This window comes from Rhinatrema bivittatum, chromosome 5 (genome assembly GCF_901001135.1).
Source record: "Rhinatrema bivittatum chromosome 5, aRhiBiv1.1, whole genome shotgun sequence".
In the NCBI taxonomy this organism is placed as follows: domain Eukaryota; kingdom Metazoa; phylum Chordata; class Amphibia; order Gymnophiona; family Rhinatrematidae; genus Rhinatrema; species Rhinatrema bivittatum.
Genome location: NC_042619.1, coordinates 120,527,254 through 120,548,779, shown reverse-complemented (window position 1 = coordinate 120,548,779; position 21,526 = coordinate 120,527,254). Strand labels below are relative to the sequence as shown.

At 48.0% G+C, this 21,526-nt stretch overlaps 1 protein-coding gene across 4 annotated transcripts in view; it reads left to right on the top strand.

The window, feature by feature from the left end:
• PHF11 (PHD finger protein 11) overlaps positions 1-21,526 on the top strand; it is a 165,346-nt gene that overhangs the window by 26,477 nt on the left and 117,343 nt on the right. For all 4 annotated transcript variants that reach the window (XM_029602846.1, XM_029602849.1, XM_029602847.1 and 1 more), the window contains exon 4: positions 8,491-8,540. In XM_029602846.1, the coding sequence (XP_029458706.1) occupies positions 8,491-8,540 (50 nt within the window). The remainder of the gene's footprint in view (positions 1-8,490; positions 8,541-21,526) is intronic.

Genomic DNA, 21,526 nt, shown 5'->3' with positions numbered 1-21,526 from the left:
CTCCCGGCTGTGACCCTGCTGTGGGCCTCCACTGTCTCAGCCGGCCCAAGGGTCCACAACCATAACAGTTTGCAAGGCCATGGACTCGGCGGATCTTGCAGGCTTGAAAGCCATCCCGGGTATTGCCCAGAAGCTGCAACAGCAGCAAACCTGCCTTGACACCTTGATGGCGACGGTGCAGGGAGTCACCGACTGTGTTGGCGGAACCACAGCTGCCAGTCCTCTGGTACCTGGAGTGGGACAAATTCCGGATCTACAGCACCGATACAGATGCCAGTGCCTTCGCGTTTTCAGGAGACGCGAAGTTGTGCCGAGGGTTCCTGAACCAGTGCTATAGCCGATTCAACCTCCTTCTGCTTCAGTTTCTGATAGACCGGGTCAAGACAAGTTTCATTATTTCTCTGCTGGACGGGAGACCCCTGGCATGGGCCTCCAAACTTTGGGAGCGCCAGGACTCCTGCCTTGACAATCTGGTGCACTTCGTCTTTGCCTTTAGGCGGATCTTCGATGAGTCCTCCCGCAAACCCACTGCCACATCCGAGCTGCTTCAGCTGTGTCAGGGTAACCGGCTCTTGGCGGAACACGCCGTGGATTTCCAGACTCTCGCTGCCGAATTGAACTGGAGCAGTGACAGCTTGCACGGTATCTTTTTGGAAAGTCTCTCCCCAAGACTCCAGGATGAATTGGCAGCCAGGGACCTCCCTGACGATCTGAATGAACTCATCGACCTAGCGGGTCGCGTGGACAGCTGCATCCAGCGCTGGTTCCGGGAGAAGAGGTCGGCTCGTAGGCCTGGGACCTTTGGAACCACTTCCTCCTGAAGCAGGAGTTCTCCGCTAGCTTCTCCAGGGGCCCAAGACACCGAACCCATGCAGGTGGGTCGGGGGCCTATCTTCTAAGAAGAAAGAAGGAGATGCCGGTCTCTGGGCTTATGCCTGTACTGCGTGGCACGGGCCATTTTGTTGCCCGCTGTAACGAGATTCCAGGAAACGCTCGGACTTAGGGAGAGTCGGGGAGCTAACCCTAGGTTACACCACCTCTGACTCCCCGTGCATCGTGCCAGTGACCTTACTCCTCCCTGAGGGGGAATTCGATTCGCAAGCCCTGATCGACTCTGGAGCGGGGGGGGGGGGGGGGGGGAAGAACTTCATACTTAAGGACTTAGTTCAGCAACTCCAGATTGGGGTTCAATCCCAAAGACCCCCCTCCGCGTATCTTCCATCCAAGGGAAACTCCTTCCAGGCACCATCGCTACCCGCACCAAGCCTTTCACCTTACGCACTGGTATGCTGCATCAGAAGGAGATATCCTTCTTCATCCTAGAGAAGTCCATGCATCTGGTCATCCTGGGGCTACCTTGGCTTCGGAAGCACTCGCCTGTAATCTCATGGGATTCCCTCCAGCTGGCATCCTGGGGACCAGCGTGCTTCGATTCCTGCCTGGCTGCGATTCCTTGGCCACCGGTACCTCTCCTGACGTCGACCGTGTCACTGCCGCCCCACTACCAGGACTATCTCGACATTTTTTCCAAAGAGAAGACAGAGATCCTCCCAGAGCATCGCCCCTTCGACTGCGCGATTAACCTGCTCCCGGGTACCACGCCGCCACGAGGACGGGTCTACACGTTGTCCCTTCCAGAAACACAAGCTATGTCTACATACATCTGGGAGAACCTGGACCGAGGGTTTATTCGACCATCTAAGTCCCCGGCTGGAGCGGGCTGCTTCTTCGTAGCGAAGAAAGATGGGTCCCTACAACCCTGCATAGACTACCGTGGCTTGAACAGTATTACCCGGCGGGATCGGTACCCTCTGCCTTTGATCCCGGAACTTTTGGACAGACTACAAGAGGCCAGGATCTTCACTAAGCTGGATCTCCGTGGGGCGTACAACCTAGTGAGGATTCGTCCAGGCGACGAATGGAAAACCTCATTTAACACAAGGGATGGCCATTACAAGTACTTGGTCATGCCCTTCGGCCTCTGCAATGCCCTGGCGGTTTTTCAAAATCTCATGAATGAGGTTCTCAGAGACATACTACACTCCTCGGTAATAGTTTACCTTGATGATGTGCTCATATACTCCAAAGACTTGGAGACGCATCACCAAGGTGTCCGACGAGTACTACTGAAACTGCGAGACAACTGACTGTACGCTAAGTTTGAGAAGTGCATCTTCGAGCAGGATTCGTTACCCTTCCTTGGGTACATTGTATCCTCCACAGGTTTTCTTATGGACCCTGAGAAGGTCACGGCGATCAGGGACTGGCCACAACCACTGGGGGTGAAGGCACTCCAACGATTCTTGAGATTCGCCAGCTTTTACCGGCAATTTATCCCTCACTACTCCCAGAAGGTAGCTCCATTGACGGCCCTTACCAGGAAGGGCGCCAACGCTAAGCACTGGCCGCAGACAGCCATACGAGCCTTCCAGGATTTAAAAGAGGCGTTCCTCCAAGACACTTGCCTCCGCCATCCTGACCCCCAATGCCCATTCATCGTGGAGGTCGACACCTCCGACTTAGCGGTCGGGGCTGTTCTAAGTCAGTTATCCAAAGGAGGAAAACTCCTGCTGTGTTCCTACTACTCACACAAGTTCTCTCCCGCTGAGAGGAACTACAGCATAGGGGATAAAGAACTACTGGCCATCAAACTTGCCTTTGAGGAGTGGTGCCAATGGCTGGAGGGGGCTCAACACCCGATAACTGTCTACACAGACCACAAGAACCTGGAGTATCTGTGTCGCGCCCAATGCCTTACTCCACGGCAGGCGCGCTGGTTGCTTTTCTTCAGCCGTATTAACTTTTCCCCCCGTTATCGACCTGCCTCCAAGAACGTTCGAGCGGATGCTCTCTCCATCATGACGGAGACTGAAGATGTCACCCAATCGCCTCAGTACATTCTGGATCTGGCCAAAGTTCTCCTAGCAGCTTCTGAGGTGGCTTCCACGGTGCCATCTCGTTCCTGTCGGAAAGTGTTATCCTTGGCCCATGACTCACTGACCGCTGGATATCCAGGAATAGCCAGGACCCTGGACCTTCTGTCAGAATTCTGTTGGTGGCCACAGCTCAAGAGGGACGTCTGCCTCTACATCCAGTCATGTCCTACCTGCGCCCGGCAAAAATTCCTGCACGGACGCCCCTGGGGTCTTCTTCAGCCGCTACCCATTCGTATCGAGCCCTGGACCCATCCGTTCACAGACTTTATTGTCGATTTGCCGGTTTCAGACGGGAAGACCGTAATATGGGTCACAGTTAACCGTTTCTCAAAGATGGCTCATTTCGTGCCTTTTGCTAAACTGCCTTCAGCAGCAGAATTAGCTAACCTCTTCACACAGCACATCTTCCGCCTACATGGCCTCCCGTTGCACATAACCTCTGATCGGGGTCCACAGTTCACTGCAAAATACTGGAAGGCCCTTTGTAGGAAGTTCAGAGTGCAATTCAACCTAACTACTTCTTTCCATCCCTAGGCCAACGGGCAGGCCGAGCGCACTAACAGGACCTTAAAAGCCTTCCTCCGGTCCTTCGTGGGGGACCTCCAAGATGATTGGGTTTCCTTGTTACCATGGGCGGAGTTCTCCTACAACTGCCATAAGCACTCCTCAACCAACCTCTCCCCGTTCCAGGTGGTCTATGGGAAGACTTTAAGGCCTCCCCTGCCTTTACCTTTGACAGTGCCATCCCCGGCTGTCCAACTTACGGCACGACAGTTGCGCAACCTCTGGAGCACCACCCAAGAGAAACTCCGTTTGACGGCGGCCAAGGCGAAGAGATACGCAAACAAGTCGCGGCGACCTGCCCCAGCCTTCCTCCCGGGGCATAAAGTATGGCTGAGCACCAGGAACATCCACCTACGGACTCCCTCTATGCACCTGGCTCCCAGGTACATTGGTCCGTTCCCGATAGCGGAGCGAATAGGGGCAGTCTCCTACTGGTTACATCTGCTCTCCACCCTGAGAATCCACAATGTGTTACACATGTCTTTGCTTAAACCCGTGGTGCTCTACACCTTTCATGGTACACCTCTGGAACCTACCACCACTGAGGCCGATGCCGATGTCACCTATACAGTGAATGATATTCTAGACGTTCGGTTCCACTGGCGCCGATGGGAGTACCTCCTCTCATGGGAGGGTTACGGTCCGGAGGAGAACTCTTGGGAGCCTTCTTCCCATATCCTGGACAAGTCTATCCTTCGTCAGTTCCACATGGATCATCCGGGCAAACCCGGGCCTCCCGGAAGGGGGCATGGGGGGGTACTGTTATGGCCCCGGGCCGTGCCCCGGGTTCCCCACCTACCTCGAGGCCGGCCTAGGCCACCGCGGTCCCAATTCGGCCTGTCCAGACCTCTGCCGCGGCTCTCCCTCCTCGAGGGAGATGCCTGCGTTCCCTCGTGGCTTGCCCCGCCCCCTAGGTGTGCGCACACGCAGGGGCTGGGGATTTAAAGGGGCCAGCGCTGGAAACCTCAGGACTGCCTCCAGATGACGTCAGACGCTCAGCCCTACTTAAGTCCTGCAGCCAGGCTCCATCCTTGCCTTGCAACGAGGTTCCACAGTCTTCTGTGTCTTTAGTTGCTGCATTGACTTCGGTTCACTTCCGCTGACTCTTGACTCCTGGCTTCTGACCCTGCTTCGTCTCCTGACCTCGTCTCCAGCTTCCGCTCCTGGTTTTGGTTCGTCCTCTGACTTCTGGCTTTGATCCGGCTCTGTCCCACGACTCCATCTTCGGCTTACGTCCCTGGCTTTGGTTTGGATATCGGACTTCTGGCTTCTGACCCGGCTTCGCTCTTGGACTCCGACTTCGGCTTCTTCCATCATCTCAGGTATCCAGTACTTGCTAGCCCAAAGGATTCTCCTAAGTCCCAGCGGCTCGGACTCTCACGGGCTCCTCCCGGGGGAGCCGCGGGCTTCCGAGGGTGAAGACTCTTCAACTACCTGGGCCCAGCCGTCCTTCATCCATCTCTTTGGCCTCAGTCCGGACCCTTGGTCGCATAGGGTCCCACCTAAGTCCAAGAGGTCCGGGTTCCATCAGGCTCCCCCTGGGGGGCCATGGACTTCCAGTGGTGAAGCCTCTTCCGAGTCTCTTCAGTGCCGCCTCCTGGCTGTGACACTTGCTGTGGGCCTCCGCAGCATATCCTCCACTGTCTCAGCCGGCCCAAGGGTCCACAATTGTAACAGGCAGAGTCTTCTCATGCTTGGAGTCATGACTTAGCCACCACACACAGACAATATTTTGGAGGGATTTACACTATAAATCAATAACTAAAATATTATCACCTCCTTACTTGATTCATTTGGTTAATTTCTTAATTTTCACTTAAATACCGTAAAGACTTGTAATGCTTTTATTGATTATTTAACCATACACCTATGAAAAAATTGTTATTGAAAAATACATTTTTTAAGGAGGGAGTGGAAAGTTTCATACATCGTTTATTGCCACTACCACCCGGTAATGTGCTTTCACTATATAATCATAAACGGTCCACCTCCATCCCTTATTTTTTTACCTTTTTTATATATAGCGTGTTAAACAAAAAATCGTTTAAAAAAGTCCAAGGACTATCTTGAAATTTTTCCTTATAATTTTGTTTACTTTTACGATATTCTCAAAGCTGTTAAATGCATATATTGCACTCATCCACTCATAAGACTATGTTGTTTCATTAGCACCGAGACTTTATCTGAATTATACAAGCTCACTTCCAATGTAGCTCTTGTCTCAGGTAACCCAACAACTTGAAACCCGACTTATCTTATACTCTGTTTGTCATCCACCCAATGGGGCCTCGTTTCAGACCTGGTGGTCTTTCCTCAGGGGATGTCTACTTGATTCATATTTTCGGAATTTCAACAGTTACTTTTTGCGCTATCTTCTCTTCACCATCTCAGCTGTTAATTTGAGTGTTTGTGCCTTCAGTTTCGAAACACGAGAGATTACTGTCTCTTTGGTGCTGGCGTTATTGACTAGCACGGGCACTGGTGCCTCATTGATGCATACATTTTCTAGACACTGATGTTTTTCTTTTGGCACTGAGAAGCAGAAAAGACTGGAAATATGTAGTTAAACCTCTGCCACAAGGAGAATAGGCTTTATCTCTGAAAATTCCAGTTCTGGATCCAGAATCGGATGGTTCATCTCCGGCAAGTCTTCCCATTTCAATGTAGCAACATTTCTGTCTTATGAAAATGTGGGAAAACTTTGTAAAGAATTACTTTACTGATATGCCAAAATTGTCCCCTCTTTCTTAGGGGAAGTAAACCCTATTTTGGACATCATGATGTTACATTTGGCTGGCCGCAGGAGGGTCCCATGACAGGCCGCATTCACCTCCCTGGTGCCCCCAGCATCGAAGATGCCATGGTTGTGGCAGGGACGACACCTCCATATCTTCCCTGCCAGTCCCTCTAGACACATATCAGGACTTAAAGGTCCCACGCTGAGAAAACGCCGGAGGTGCTGGGAGATGATGTCAGAGCCGGCTGGGGATTTAAACCCCAGTCATGCTCCTAGCTGGCATCTCAGCAACAGGTCCCCTTACTTTGTGTAGTGTGTGTTGCTTTCATTCCTGTTTGCCATACCTTGTTTCATCCAGCCTGCCTTGCCTCATCTTGTCCAGCCTGCCCTGCCTCATTCAGTCCACTTTGCCTTCACCTCAGACTGATGTCTGGATCTGACCCTTGTCTGGACCTCGACTACTTTCTGCTTGCCTCCTGCCACTGACCCTTGCTCTCTGCCTGCCCAGACCCAGCCTAGCCTTGAACTCTTTATCTCTCCTTACCCTGTGGGACCACCGCCTAAGTCCTGCCAGCCCCAGGAATCCAAGGGCTCAACCTGCGGGGAAAGGGGTCAGTAAAGGTGAAGCTCTTGACCAATCCCATCCCAGCGTTTGTTTGTCAGGTATTGGTATAGGCCTAGGGGGTTTGCCCTCTAGACTGTGCCAACCACACCACAGCACTAAGGGTCCACATCCCTTACACATGGCTTCAAAGCTAGATACCCAGTCCATTCTTTTGCCATATCAATGCAGTGATGAAATGGTACAAACCCACTCCAGGTTAGAGTTCTTCTTCTCTCAAGGATAAGATGCCCAGAAGCAGGGCTTCATTTTGTGGGGGAATGGAGTTCCACTTCTTCTTTTCATACAAAAGGCAGAGCAGCTCCTCCCCTCCAGGCAGCCTGCATGGAAGAATAGGGGAGGGAGTAAGCACTGGTGGATGAAGGACAGCTGGGGATTGGGCACTGATAGGAGTTGGAAAGGGTGGATCACTTGGATAAGGAGGAGGAAGAGTATGAAGATTGTGTTCATGTATATGTGTGTGTTTATTTAGGGGAGGGAGAAAGTTCACACTCAGTCCTAGTCTGTTGCACAGTTCATATCCAGCCCTGGCCCTGCTCCCTCCCTCCTTCCTCTGCCAGATGCATCCACAAAACTCTTTTTAAGTTGGAAAATAAAATCTTTTGAAAACAAAATACCAACCCCTACATATTTCCCCGCACTAGAAGCTGGTGCAAAATACCTATATAGATAGTCAGCTGATACCATCATATGTTCATAACGTTTTTTCAGGTGAGTTTCCTGAAGAAAAGTGATAGCAACTCCCATCCAAGCAAGTTCTCTATATAGTAACTGCCTTTTTTTTCAAAGATTATTCAATCCGTTTGAATTAATAGATAAAATCCTATAATTAGCCATATTTTAAAAGAAATTGCATAAAATTCAACGATGACATCTTGATTGGGCTCCCGACTCAATAATACCTACATATACATCTCTAAAATCCATATTATCTATCTTCCATCAAACTTCTTTCAATCCTCCTTCCACCATATACCTGCAACTCCGTTCCCATTTCTCCAATCCCTGCGGTAAAACCTTCATAATGCGTTACTTCCGTGGACTCTTTGGCTGTGGCAGGATGGAACACTTTCAAAGACAATCCCCGAAGGTCCTGCCGTCAGCATGCGGAGCGTCACACCAGAGAGCAGGGCTCGATCCAAGGGCAGGGCTGGTCGCAGCAGCGGAAAGCCGAGTCCGGGAGGCAATCCTAGACAGGCAGGCAGCAAACAGCCTGGGAGACCCGGTGGGAGCTGAGGAGGTCCGTGGAGGAGTCAGGAACAGCCGAGGAGGCAGCAGGTGCTACTTAGACAGCTAAGGTCTATTGAGAAGGTCTAACTTAGCCGGATAACTTAACCAGTTAAGGCTTGGTATAGCTACTTAACCAGATAACTTATCCGGCTAAGCAGTGCTGCCCCATTAAGTTCATTGCCTGTTCCATAGTTAATTGTCTTAAGAACGTAGCCGGTTATGTGCCTTAACTGGCTAGTGGAGGCCACTGAATATTTAGGGACTGCTCCTTAGCCAGTTAAGTCTGACTTAGCCGGCTAAGTGCTATTTGACTATCAGCCTCTACATTATTTGGCAATCAGTGTAAAGGTTTAGGCTTCTTTTATATATTTTACTGATTCTTATGTCTTATCTTTTAACAGGCTTTACTGTCGTATACACAGCAAAAATAATTCTGAGGATACTTTAAATAGTAAGTAATACATAAAAAGGAAAAATGTGCTCTATTGACAATTTATGTGCTGTTTTTAGGTATCTTTTGAAGGTTCCATTGTCCACCAAAATCTGGTTAGAACATACATGAAAAACGGCATTCATTTACCTAGCTCTATCCTTGTGGAATACTTTGGCCCTTATTTTAAGGAAAGAATTCAATTACTTGAAATTCTAAAAAGATTTAAAAACCAAAGAGGTAGATTTTTAAAGTGTTGCTCATGCAAAAATGGCCACATACGCGTGTATGTGGGCCACATGCGAGCAACATGAATTTTAAGAATCCGCGAAGTACACGCGTACATACCCATGCGCGTGCCAAGAATAAGGGGGTGGGGAAAAGGGGCCGAGACTTAACGAGCATAACTTGGAATTGTTAAAAAGCTGATCATGGTGCGGTGCGTGCGTTATCCATGTAACTTTGCTGCAAGTCCTAATGAGGAGCAAGTCTAGAGATCTCGAGTTTTAGGGCTCTCAGCACAGTGTGAAGGTTTGAGTTCAAGTGGGAGGGGCTTAAAGGATGAAGAACCAGAGGTGTCTCGAAGACCTCAATATCAGCTGGACAAACTGGTGGACCAATTGGAAAAACTGGTTTTTCCCTCATGCAAGCATGTTTTAAAATCCGCCTGCATACATGCATAAAAGCCAGTAAAACCCTAACGGAAATACACGTGAGACATTTATTCGAGCTGCTTCTTAAGATTGCATGCACGCATATGCGCAGCAGAGGGATTTTAAATGATATGCGCATACTTGCGCGCATGATATAAAATCACAACGTATCTCCGCTCTCGTGCACCGATACACGCGTTTTTATGGGCGCACACGCGTTCCTTTTAAAGTTTGCCAGCTACTGTTTATTCAAGCTTCTGAAGATGTTCTTCCTTTATATCTTTTATCTTTATTTTGATTTTATTTAGTTTTAGGCATAATTTTATTTGTATATGTGTGTTTAAATTTTACTGGCTATGTCATATTAAGGTTAGTATATATTAATGAAGTTTAATAGTTTTTATTTTATTGACTATTCTGTTTATTCATCATTTATCCACTTTGATGATGTTTTCTTGACTTGAGATATATCAAATTTAATAATAGTTATTCTGTATATTAACCCTTTTTCTTAGGACAGGTGGGATACATCAGTCCTCACAGATTGATGTCAGGCAGCAGAGCTTGAATTGGAGCTTTTTCCAAGCTCAGGACATTTAAAAAATACTTTACTGAACATGTGTGGAACCTTCTGTATTCGTGGAATACTCGAGGGCCCCTTCTCAGTTCCATTTTTTTCCATGAAGGCAACAGTCAATCAGCTCCATGGAAGAAATCAATTTTTGCCTTTTTCTCTTTCTTTTGTACTGATTTTCAGTTGTGAGGGCTCTGCTCCCTCTCTCTCTCTCTCTCTTTGGTCCCTTTTTTAAGTGCCTAGTCAGGTTTTATGTTCACTTTTTCTTTCATGTTTTGCTCAGCTCGGTCAGCCTTTTATTTTTTACCAACATCAATTCATTTGATTTCTCTGCAGCTAACTTTTGTATGAAGTCCCAAAAAGAACTGAAAACTAGTGGCTTCAGCAAGTGTCCCTAGTGTAGCTTCACAGTATCGATCACAGATTTAAATGATGTCTTTCGGGATTTAAATCTCTAAGCTCATGGACAGAATACACCTGATTCAATTCTAGTACAATGCCACTGTCTTTATTACCAATGACATTAAAGGGCGAAGGCTACATCGAGCAAGCTCTGAGTAACATTCTGGGCTTCATTATAATCTATCAGACTTATGTACCATTTCTAAACTGAGAAAACACTAGCTAAAGTTTTGATTACACAGATTGTCTCAAGCCTTAAGTTTCAGTTATTTCTGCAAACATGTGATAAGTGTTTTTGTTCAGCACATCTTGTTACTGATTAGAAGAACACAAATTCCTGCCTAAATTTGAAGACCTTGTCTAAGATGCCTTCTTTTTTTTTCCAGTTAAGAGTTTTTTTATTGAAGGTCAGAAAATACATACCACTGTTAGGAATTCCACATATAGAGCACATCAACTGACCTTCGGTTTTCTCTGTCAGCACCATGTATATTCATGAAATGCTTAGCAATGGTAGCTGCACAACTTTGCATATTGGAAGTCCACATGTTTCCCTATTTGGACGACTTGTTCATCAAAAACACATCTCAAAATGGTGTCACAGAATCAATGAACAAAAGCATTTGGGTATTGGAGTCACTAGGGTTCAACAACAACTACTCAAAATCTCAAGCCTATCATTTCAATTGGATTTCATAGGAGTTCTGCTCTGGCAAAAGCCTTCTTTTCACAAGAGAGGATAGCCAATATGGTGTCCATGGTGGAAGGAATAAAAAAGTCAGCATGGAACGTGTTAAGATGTTAGTTCAAGCCCAATGGACCCTAAGATCTCAGTGGATGAAGGCCATACAAGATCTTTGAGACAGAATCCAAATCAATCAGCAGCACAGGGACTCACTGTCCTCAAGGTTAAACCCAGGGAATTTGTCCAGGGGAGTATCCTTCCAAATTCCACCTTCTCAAATTACCATAACAATTAACATGTCCAACCTGGGCTGGGGAACACATACCCAGAGCCTAGGGTCTGCTCAGGAGAAACATCATATTAATCTTCTAGAGTAATTGCCGATATGGAATGCTTTAAATGATTTTAGAGATCAGTTGGCTAACAAAACTATTCTAAATCATACAGACAACAGATTGGCCATGTTTTATGAAACAAACAGGGGGGGAACAGGATCTTGTCTTCTGTGTTGGGAGTCCATCAGAATGTGGAATTGGGCCATTTTGTAGGAAATGAACCTGAACGCTACCTGTCTGGTGGGCAAGGACAATATCTTGGTGAACATACTGAGTCGGGTCTTGGATGAATGATCCCTGGACCGGGGGTAGCAATTCAGATATACTGCAAATGTAGAACACCTGTGGAAATCTGTTTGAATCCCATCCAAATTGAAAGGTTCCTCAGTTCTGACTCAGGAAATGGCCCAGGCATTATGGTGTTGGAAGCCTTCTTTCTAAATTGGGCAGGTCTTCTGTATACATATCCTCCAATTCTGGTGGCAAAGATCTTGCTAAAACTCAGAAGAACCCCTTATTGACTGAGATAGATATGGTTCCCGATCGCTTGGGAGTTGTCTATCAGGAAATCAATCATATTGGGGAATTCTCAAACCCTCATGATACCAGGGAACAATGTTGAACCACAACATTAAGTTCCTAGGCCTTATAGACTGAATGTTGAGACGATAGTATTGGATACCTTAAACATATGAAAGTTATGCAGATTCAAGAGATTGCATATAGACAGGCCTCTTTGACTCCCAACAACTCAGGGTCTTCTGGTTTAGGGACTAATCTGCATGGAGGATGTAGCTCCATTTTATTTTATGACTTGTCTCTTGAAAGGTCTTGATTGAGAAAAAAGGGTTACTCGTCTTCTGTAGTTCCCACTCTTTTGAAAGCTCACAGGTGTTCCACCTTCCTGGCTTATGTTAGGTTCTGATGCTTTTTTCAAGCTTTCTGTAAGGAAGAAGTAACTTCTCCTTGGCAGACATTATCCCTTCGATTTTTGCTTTCATTCAGAAGAGTTTGGATATGGGCTTAGTTTTAAATTTCTTAAAAGGTTCAAGTGGCCACTATCTTTTTTTTCAAAAGTAGAGTTCATAGAATCTCAATTGCTGAACATTTGGATGTGGCCTATTTCCTTTGAGGTGTGAAGAGGTTTTGTTCACTTTTTCAGACATTGGTGTCTTTGTGGGATCTCAACTTAGTGCTGAAGACTCTAGTAATGTCTCATGTCTCCTTTTGAGCCCTTGAAGAATTATTCAATTAATGACTTATCCTTGAAGACAGTTTTTCTTGTAGCTATCTGCTCTGCCAGGCATATTTCAGAAATACGACTTTATCTTGTAGAGACTCTTTCTTGGTCTTTGTGTTCAATTTGGTGGTCCTTTGTAATTCCTTCCTTCCTAAGGTCATGTCAGTGTTTCACCTCAATCAATCTATGTCTTTACCAGCTTTTTCTAAGGAGGTGTGTCAGGACAGAAACAAGATGCTGAGATTACTGGATGTTTGCCAAGTTCTCCTGAGATATCTGGAGGTCACAGATCATTTTCACAGAACAGATAGGACAGCCCAAAGGTGAAGCAGCCTCTAAAGCGACTCTAGTGCAGTAACTCAAGTAAAAAATTTCTTCAGCATAGCTCCTCAAAGGACATCAGGTCCCAGAGACCAGTCTTCTTTTTGGGCAGAAGTAATTGCAGTTGCTCTGTGGTTATTTGTAAGACAGTGACATTGTTACCACTGCAATCATTTTCCAAGCATTATAGATTGGATAAAATGGCTAAGTAGGACACAGCTTTGGGGGTTGGTGTTCTCAAAGCGGACCTTAATTCCTCCCTCCCTGATTAGTTGGGCTTTGGTACTTCACATCTGTCTGGATCGGTGTAGCAGGAGGAGAACTGGAAGGAGAACACTTTCTTACCAGTTAATTTTCTTTTCATGAATCTTGCTACACCGGTCCAGGACCCTCCTGGGAAGTTGGGCTGCAAAAGGAGGGATATCTTTGCTGCAGAGAATATTTCCTTATCTCCATGGTTCTGTCTGTAATTCTTCAGTTGCCTTCTTCTAATATATCTGTTCCTTTTTGAGCTTTTGGTTGGGATAAGTTTCAAGTTCTAAGAGGATCTTCTCTTCCGATTTTTGAAGTGTTGGGGTTTTAAACTTTTTATCATGTTAGAGTTTTGTCATAAGTATGCTGGGTTTCTCTATGCTGCTTCACCTCTATGTAGTAGGGATGTGAATCGTTTTTTGACGATTTAAAATATCGTCCGATATATTTTAAATTGTAAAAAATCGTTAGAGGCGCGATACAATAGGAATTCCCCCGATTTATCGTCAAAAATCGTAAATCGGGGGAGGGGGAGGGGAAGGGGGAGGGTGGGAAAACCGGCACACTAAAACAACCCTAAAACCCACCCTGACCCTTTAAAATAAATCCCCCACCCTCCCGAACCCCCCCAAAATGTTTTAAATTACCTGGGGTCCAGTAGGGGGGGGTCCCGGTGTGATCTTCCACTCTCGGGCCACGGCTGCGTTAATAGAAATGGTGCCGGCGCCATTTTGGTTCCTGTCCCCGACGTCACGAGCGCAGGAGATTGCTCCCGGACCCCCGCTGGACCCCCAGGGACTTTTGGCCAGCTTGGGGGGCCTCCTGACCCCCACAAGACTTGCCAAAAGTCCAGCGGGGGTCCGGGAGCGACCTCCTGCACTCGTTGCCATATTGCAAAATGGCGCCGGCCGTATGGCCGTATTGCCGTATTGCAAAATGGCGCCGGCCATACGGCGTGTGGCCGTATGGCCGGCGCCATACATCGTTACGTTACGTTACGATCAGATTCCCTCCACCCCCCAGCCAAAATCAATCGTTAAGACGATCGATCACACGATTCACATCTCTACTATGTAGTGGCAATGATGTCACTGAAAAGCTATGTACTCTGCCTCCATCTACTGGTAGGGGGACATAAACCCATCTGTCTGGATTGTTGTAGCAGGATTCATGGAAAGAAAATTAACAGGTAAGTGTTACGCCTGTCGGTTGCTGTTGCAACTGTCCCTGATGGCTTCACTCCGCCTACGTTTCTTTCTTTGCAACTCCTCTTGCTATGGATGGACGCCTGGCTGCCGCGGCCTCCCCGGACCGGGTTGGGCACTGCCTCCCGCCATGTTCCGCTGGTACCTTAGGGCGCTTGCACTGCGCGGCCCTCACTCTTATTTCCTACTTGGCGCGAACTTCAGGGGCATCCCCCTATGATGACATCATGCTGCCTGGATATTTAAATCCTACGATGTTTGCTAGCCTTTGAGTTAGCAAGGGGTATATTACGGATGGGATTCGCTCTCCATATCCAGCTACTCTGCCTCTCCAATCTTCCATTTGACTCTTAATGCTAACGGGGTAGCTGCTCCTCGGGGCCTCACTTGCTTTTAAGGTCACTATCAGGAAACCGGTACTTGCTCCTCGTTCCCTGACTCACTGCCTGCTCCTACCTTCTCTTCTGCCTGAAAGGATCCTTTCTGCCTGAAAGGATCTTCACCTCAGAGCTGTTCCCTGGAACCAGGTACTCGCTCCTCGAGGGCCTGCCTCCGTTCCAACCCTAGTGCCATATCCTACATGGAACCGCTGTGTGAGTACATTACCTTCAAGCCTCTCTGCTCTCAGGGATCAGGTACTCGCTCCTTGAGGGCCTGCTCTCCCTATCCTGGGGTTCTCCATACTGGGGCTTTGTGCATATTCCACTGTACTCATTATTCTCAGTTCTTTCCACTACAGCACTGCTACCGGAGGAGTCGCTGTTCCAGCGCCTGAGGGATACTAGCCTAGCCGGGCTACTTTTGCTGCTCACCACTGCCATCTCTGGTGGCTTCACCACATTGTCTAATAAAAGATCAATCTCTGTGTTTGTATGTCCTAAGCTGAGCCTGACCTGTGGACCCTCATGGGACTTCCCCCCGTGGGCATGGTCAGCTGCCACAGTGTCCAAAGGTCCACCCAAACCTCACTAATTATAACAGATTGCTAACTCCATGGATCCGGCACAGCTCAATGCCTTGCACTCAATGCCTTGCACTACTGAACTACAAGACGCATTGGAGAAACTCACTTCAGCGTTTCATCAGCTACAAGCACAGAAGACGCAAGGCGTCTTCTGTGCTTGTAGCTGATGAAAGTAACTATAAAGACTATGGTACCTCTGGCTACTCCAGTTCATTTCTCTGGAGAGATTCAAAGAACTAGAGGTTTCCTAATGAATGCTGCATGCATTTCGCATTGCAGCCGGCACACTTCCACACAGCCTATGCCAAGACTACTTATATTCTATCTTATCTTGATGGAAGGGCCTTGTCTTGGGCCTCAATGCTGTGGGAACGTAAGGATCCAATCCTGCAGGATATTGATGGATTTCTAGAATTATTTAAATCCGTTTTTGATTATCCTGCTCGAGTGACTGTTGCTGGTTCTGACCTGGTGGACCTGAAGCAAGGCAACCGACCTCTGGCTGATTTTGCAATAGAGTTCAAGACTCTTGCTACTGAATTATGCTGGGAACCTAGATGCCTGAAAACTCTCTTCTTCAGAGGTCTGAATACCCGCTTGAAGGACGAGCTTGCCTCTCGTGAGACACTTGACTCGCTGGATGAACTAGTGGCCTTGGCTACTAGGATTGACCACCGGCTTCGTGATAAGGTGAAAGAACTCAAGCCTACTAAAGGACCGGTTCAGAAGGAGACTCATGCTAAACTTGCACTTCGGATGGTTCCAGCAGTACCTGTTGCCAGTGGAGAAGAACCAATGCAACTTGGTCGCAGTCATTTGACTTCAAAAGAGAGAAAACTTCGGAAGAGGCATGGCCTGTTTATGTACTGTGGACAAGCTGGTCACGATGTCCCAACATGCCCTATTCGTCCAGAAAATGGACGGGCCTAAGTCCTGCAGGAGGACTGTTCTTAGGCCTTACCACGCCTTCTCCTCCATTCTCTCTACCTGTCTCCCTCACTTGCGGACCGTCTACAATCCAAACTCTTGCCCTTGTGGATTTGGGGATAGGAGGCAACTTTATACTTCGACGCCTAGTGGAACATTTGAGGATTCCCCTCTTTACTTTAGAAGCTCCACTACTCTTGTCATCTATCCATGGAGAGCCTTTGCCCGGTAATATGACTTGTCTCACTGAACCAGTGACTCTTCGCACTGGAGCCCTCCATATGGAGACAATTCCCTTCTTTGTGTTAGAGAAGGCCTCGCACCCTATCGTTCTGGGATTACCGTGGTTGCAGTTGCATCAGCCTCAATTCGACTGGTCCTCCTTGGAACTCTCCTGCTGGGGCCCAGGTTGTCATGACAGATGCCTCAAGGAAGTTTCTCCTGTTCTCTGCATGCCTACAACTCCAGTGATTGCAGGACTGCCGCCTCAATACGCATCATTCAGTGATGTGTTTTCCAAAGAAGCTGCTGACATCCTCCCTCCACACAGATCTTATGACTGTGCCATTTGGCTGAAACTAAACACTGAACCTCTTAAAGGATGTATCTATCCACTCTCTGCATTAGAGAATAAGGCTATGTCCGAGTACATCGAGGAGAATTTACAGAAAGGTTTCATTAGACCTTCAAAGTCGCCAGCTGGCAAAGGATTCTTCTTTGTGGGGAAGAAGGACGGAACCTTACATCCTTGTATCGACTATCGAGGTCTGAACAAGATTACGATTAAAGACCGTTACCTCCGCCTTTATTCTCAGAGCTGTTTGACTGGCTTCAGGGGGCCAAGATATTTTTGAAACTTGACCTGAAGGGGGTCTACAACTTAGTCCGGATTCGCAGTGGTGACAAGTGGAAAATGGCTTTCAACACTCGAGACGGTCATTTTGAGTACTTAGTAATGCCCTTCGGTCTGTGCAACGCTCCCGCTGTGTTCCAGAACATGATGAATAACATTCTGCGGGATTTGTTGTACAAGAGCGTCGTAGTATACCTAGATGACATTCTGATATTTCCTCAGAATCTGTCTACTCATCTAGAAGACATCAAGCAAGTTCTACTAAGACTCTGAGAACACCGAGTCTACGCCAAGCTATCCAAGTGCGAATTCCATAAAGACTCTGTGCCTTTTCTTGGCTACATTGTGTCTAAAGATGGCTTCCAGATGGATCCCCAAAAATTAGAAAGTATCAAGAATTGGTCCCAACCTACCAGCCTGAAGGCCCTGAGATGATTTTTGGGGTTCACCAATTACTATAGAAGCTTTATAAAGAACTATTCTTCTTTAACTGTGCCCTTGACTGCTATGACCTGGAAAGGGGCCAATGTTTCTAAATGGTCTGCGGAGGCCATTTCCACGTTCGAAGATTTAAAGACTGCCTTTTCCATGGAACCATGCCTACGTCATCAGGACCCCAACAAGCCATTCATCATAGAAGTCAACGCCTCTGACGTCGGTGTGGGGGCTGTTCTGAGCCAGACTGGAGATTCCAAGTCCTTACGTCCGCCTACCTTTCTTCTCACGACGTTTCTCTCCGGCAGAGAAGAATTATGGGATTGGTGACAAAGAGCTCATGACTATTAAGTTGGCAATCGAGGAATGGCGGCCTTGGCTCGAAGGCACTCAACATCAAATTACTGTGTTTATGGACCATAAGAATCTAGAGTATCTCCGCCATGCGCAACGTCTTAACCATAGACAAGCTAGATGGTCCTTATTTTTCAACCACTTTGACTTCGTGCTCAAATATCGCCCCAGAGACAAGAATACCAGAGCTGATGCCCTATCACGCTTCTTTCTCTCAGAGGATATTCCAGAAGAGCCGCAGCACATAATCGACCCGAAGAAAGTCGTCTTAGCGGCTACTCATTCTGTGCCCGCTGGTAAAACTATTGTGCCAAAGCACCTCAGAAAGAAAGTGCTCTATTGGGCGCATTTTTCCAAGTTGGTTGGCCATCCTGGTCAACGCCGTACCCTGCTGAAGCTACAGAAGTTTTATTGGTGGCCAACTATCAAGGAAGATACACTCTCCTATGTGGCATCTTGTGCCAACTGTGCCAAGCACAAACCTACTTCTGCCCAACTGTGGGGGTTGCTGCAACCACTTCCAGCTCCGGAACAGCCCTGGACGCATATCACTACTGATTTTGTAGTTGATCTATCCCTTTCTGGAGTTATGAATACCATCTGGGTCACAGTCAACCGCTTCAGAAAGATGGCCCACTTCATGGCACTACCTGGCTTAGCCTCAGCCTCAGAACTTGTGAAGCTCTTCATAGTCCATATCTTTCGCTTCCACGGCCTACCGAAGCACATAGTCTCGAATTGAGGATCTCAGTTCACGGCAAGATTCTGGAAGCCCTGTGCAAACTCTTCAACAGCTCTCTAGATTATACATCTGCCTATCATCCTCAATCTAATGGCCAAACAAAACGGATGAATAGGACCCTGAAACAGTTCGTTCGGGCCTATGTGAGTTGCCATCAGAATAATTGGGCCAAACTGGTACCATGAGATGAATTCGCCATTAATTCTCATCCAGCAACATCAACTGGATCAACACCATTTGAAGTGGTATATGGACGTTCACCATTACCACCACTTCCACTGAAGCTCTCGGTGACATCCCCAGCAGCTCAATCCACTGCTGAAGAAATCCATCAATTATGGATTCAGACGAAAGCAATGCTACTCAAAGCGAGTGATCGAGCCAAAAGGTTTTATGGCGCTCATCATTCCAAAGCGCCTGTCTTTCAACCTGGTGACAAAGTCTGGCTATCCACTAAGCACCTTAGACTGAAGTTACCCTCCTCTCGATTTGCTCCTCGCTACGTTGGACCATTTCTAATCCTCTGACGTCTTGGCAATGTTACCTACAGTCTGAAGTTACCACCTGGATTGAACATCCATAACACTTTTCATGTTTCACTTCTGAAACCACTCATCATCAGTGAATTCTCTTCCAAATCTCAGGAACCATCTCCTATCAATGCAGAAGATGACCTAGAATACAAGGTCGAAGCCATTCTTGATGTCCGCAAACGAGGCAAAACCTGGGAAAACCTCTCATGGGAAGGTTTTGGCCCTGAAGAAAATTCTTGGAAGCCTCTGGCTAATATCCTTGACAAAGAGATGTTCCATCAGTTCCATCTCTCGCATCCTTGGAAACCAAAACCTGGTACCCGCAGAAGAGATCGCCCTTTGAAGGGGGGTACTGTTGCAACCGTTCCTTCCTGACGGCTTTACTCCGCCTATCTTTCTTTCTTTGCACCTCCTCTCGCTATGGATGGACGCCTGGCTGCCGCAGTGTCTGCCTGCTGTCCTCTCCGGCGTTCCCAGACTGGTTTGGGCGCTACCTCCTGCCCTGCTCCGCTGGTACCTTAGGGCACGCGTGCCACGCAGCCCTCACTCTTATTTCCTACTTGGCGCGAACCTCAGGGGCGTCCCCCTGTGATGACGTCATGCTGCCCGGATATTTAAAGCCTACGATGTTTGCTAGCCTTTGAGTTAGCAAGGGGTATCTTACGGATGGGATTTGCTCTCCGTACCCAGCTACTCTGCCTCTCCAATCTTCCATTGGACTCTTAATGCTAACGGGTACCCGCTCCTCGGGGACCTCATTTGCTTTTCAGGTCGCTATCAGGAAACTGGTACTCGCTCCTCGAGGGCCCATGTTCGCTGACTCGCTGCCTGCTCCTACCTTCTCTTCTGCCTGGAAGGATTCACTATCTTCAACACCAGTGAGTACTACCATCGTCACCTCAGAGCTGTTCCCTGGAACCAGGTACTCACTCCTCGTGGGCTTGCCTCCGTTCCAGCCCTAGTGCCATCTCCTACGTGGAACCGATGTGTGAGTACATTACCTTCAAGCCTCTCTGCTCTCAGGGATCAGGTACTCGCTCCTCGAGGGCCTGCTCTCCCTATCCTGGGGTTCTCCATACTGGGGCTTTTGGCATATTCTACTGTACTCATTATTCTCAGGTCTTTCCACTACAGCACTGCTACAGGAGGAGTCGCTGTTCCAGCGCCTGAGGGGTATTAGCCCAGCTGGGCTACTTCTGCTGTTCACCACTGCCACCTCTGGTGGCTTCACCACATTGTCTAATAAAAGATCAATCTCTGAGTTTGTGTGTCCTAAGCTGAACCTGACCTGTGGCCCCTCATGGGACTTCCCCCCCGTGGGCATGGTCAGCTGCCACAGTGTTCAAGGGTCCACCCAAACCTCACTAATTATAACAGTTGCAAACTGGTGCGACCACTCAAGCTCACCTCTTTCTTTACTGCCTTATCTCTTGGAAGAATGGCGGTCTCCGCCAACAACCGCCGACCTGCCTGGCGTTCCCAGGACGGCGTGGGTGCTGCTGACTGCCATCTTGTTTCAGGAATTACCTAGTTGTGCGCGCGCATGGACCACCTTTGTACACATCATGGCGGAAACCTCGGGGGCATCTCCTCCGGATGACATCATCCACCTGTTGTACTTATGCTGGCTGGCCCTTCAGTTTGATGAGTTAGCAAGGAGTTCCTTCGTTGCTGAATTCCGCTCCATCCTTAGACTTCCAGACTCTACACTTGGCGTGAGGTGCTCTGGGTACCCACTCTTCGAAGGCCCTTTCTCGTCTCTGGCTAATCCGCTCCTCGGAGGGCCTTCTTGCCTTGGACTTCTATCTGTCCTGCTCCCCAGAACCTCTTCTGGAACTTTCTCCTGTGAGAACTTTCTACTTCGGACTTCAACGATACCAAGCCTCATTGTGGGATCCTCTTCAGTGTATCCCATACCTCGGGCCACTACTGCATCATCCCAGTAGGATCCACTCTGGTATACCCTGCACTGCAGGTCATTACCACACCACCGCTACAGGACCCTCATTGAGGTTCCTGCACCTCAGACTACTATTTCTTTGCCACTTCTGAGACACCCCTAAGGCATACCCTACTCCGCGGGCCACTACTGGATCTGCACATCTGAGGTATAGCTACACTACTGAGAAGACTACTGGTGTACCCCGCTCTGCGGGCCACTACCGAATCTTCACATCGGAGGTATCACTCTTGGGTATACCCCTCTGCTCTGAACTATACTTATATTGCACCTCCTGCTCCACGGGCTGTGCCCTTCTCCTATCTTAATAAAGAATCTATTCCACAGCTGTGTCTGACACCACTGAGACCGTGCCTACCGACAGTGAGGCTCACAGGGCTCCTCCCTGTGGGCAGAGACACCTCTCACCTCGGCCCAGGGTTCACACTCTTACAAGTCATAACAGTAAGAAAATTTCTCCTTATTAGGCTTCTGGGTATGTGGCTTCTAGGTTTTATAAATTATTGAGGGACTTTCAGTTTAATGAATGTTCTGGTCTGGAGAAAGTCTGAGAAGAAGAATGCATAATGGTG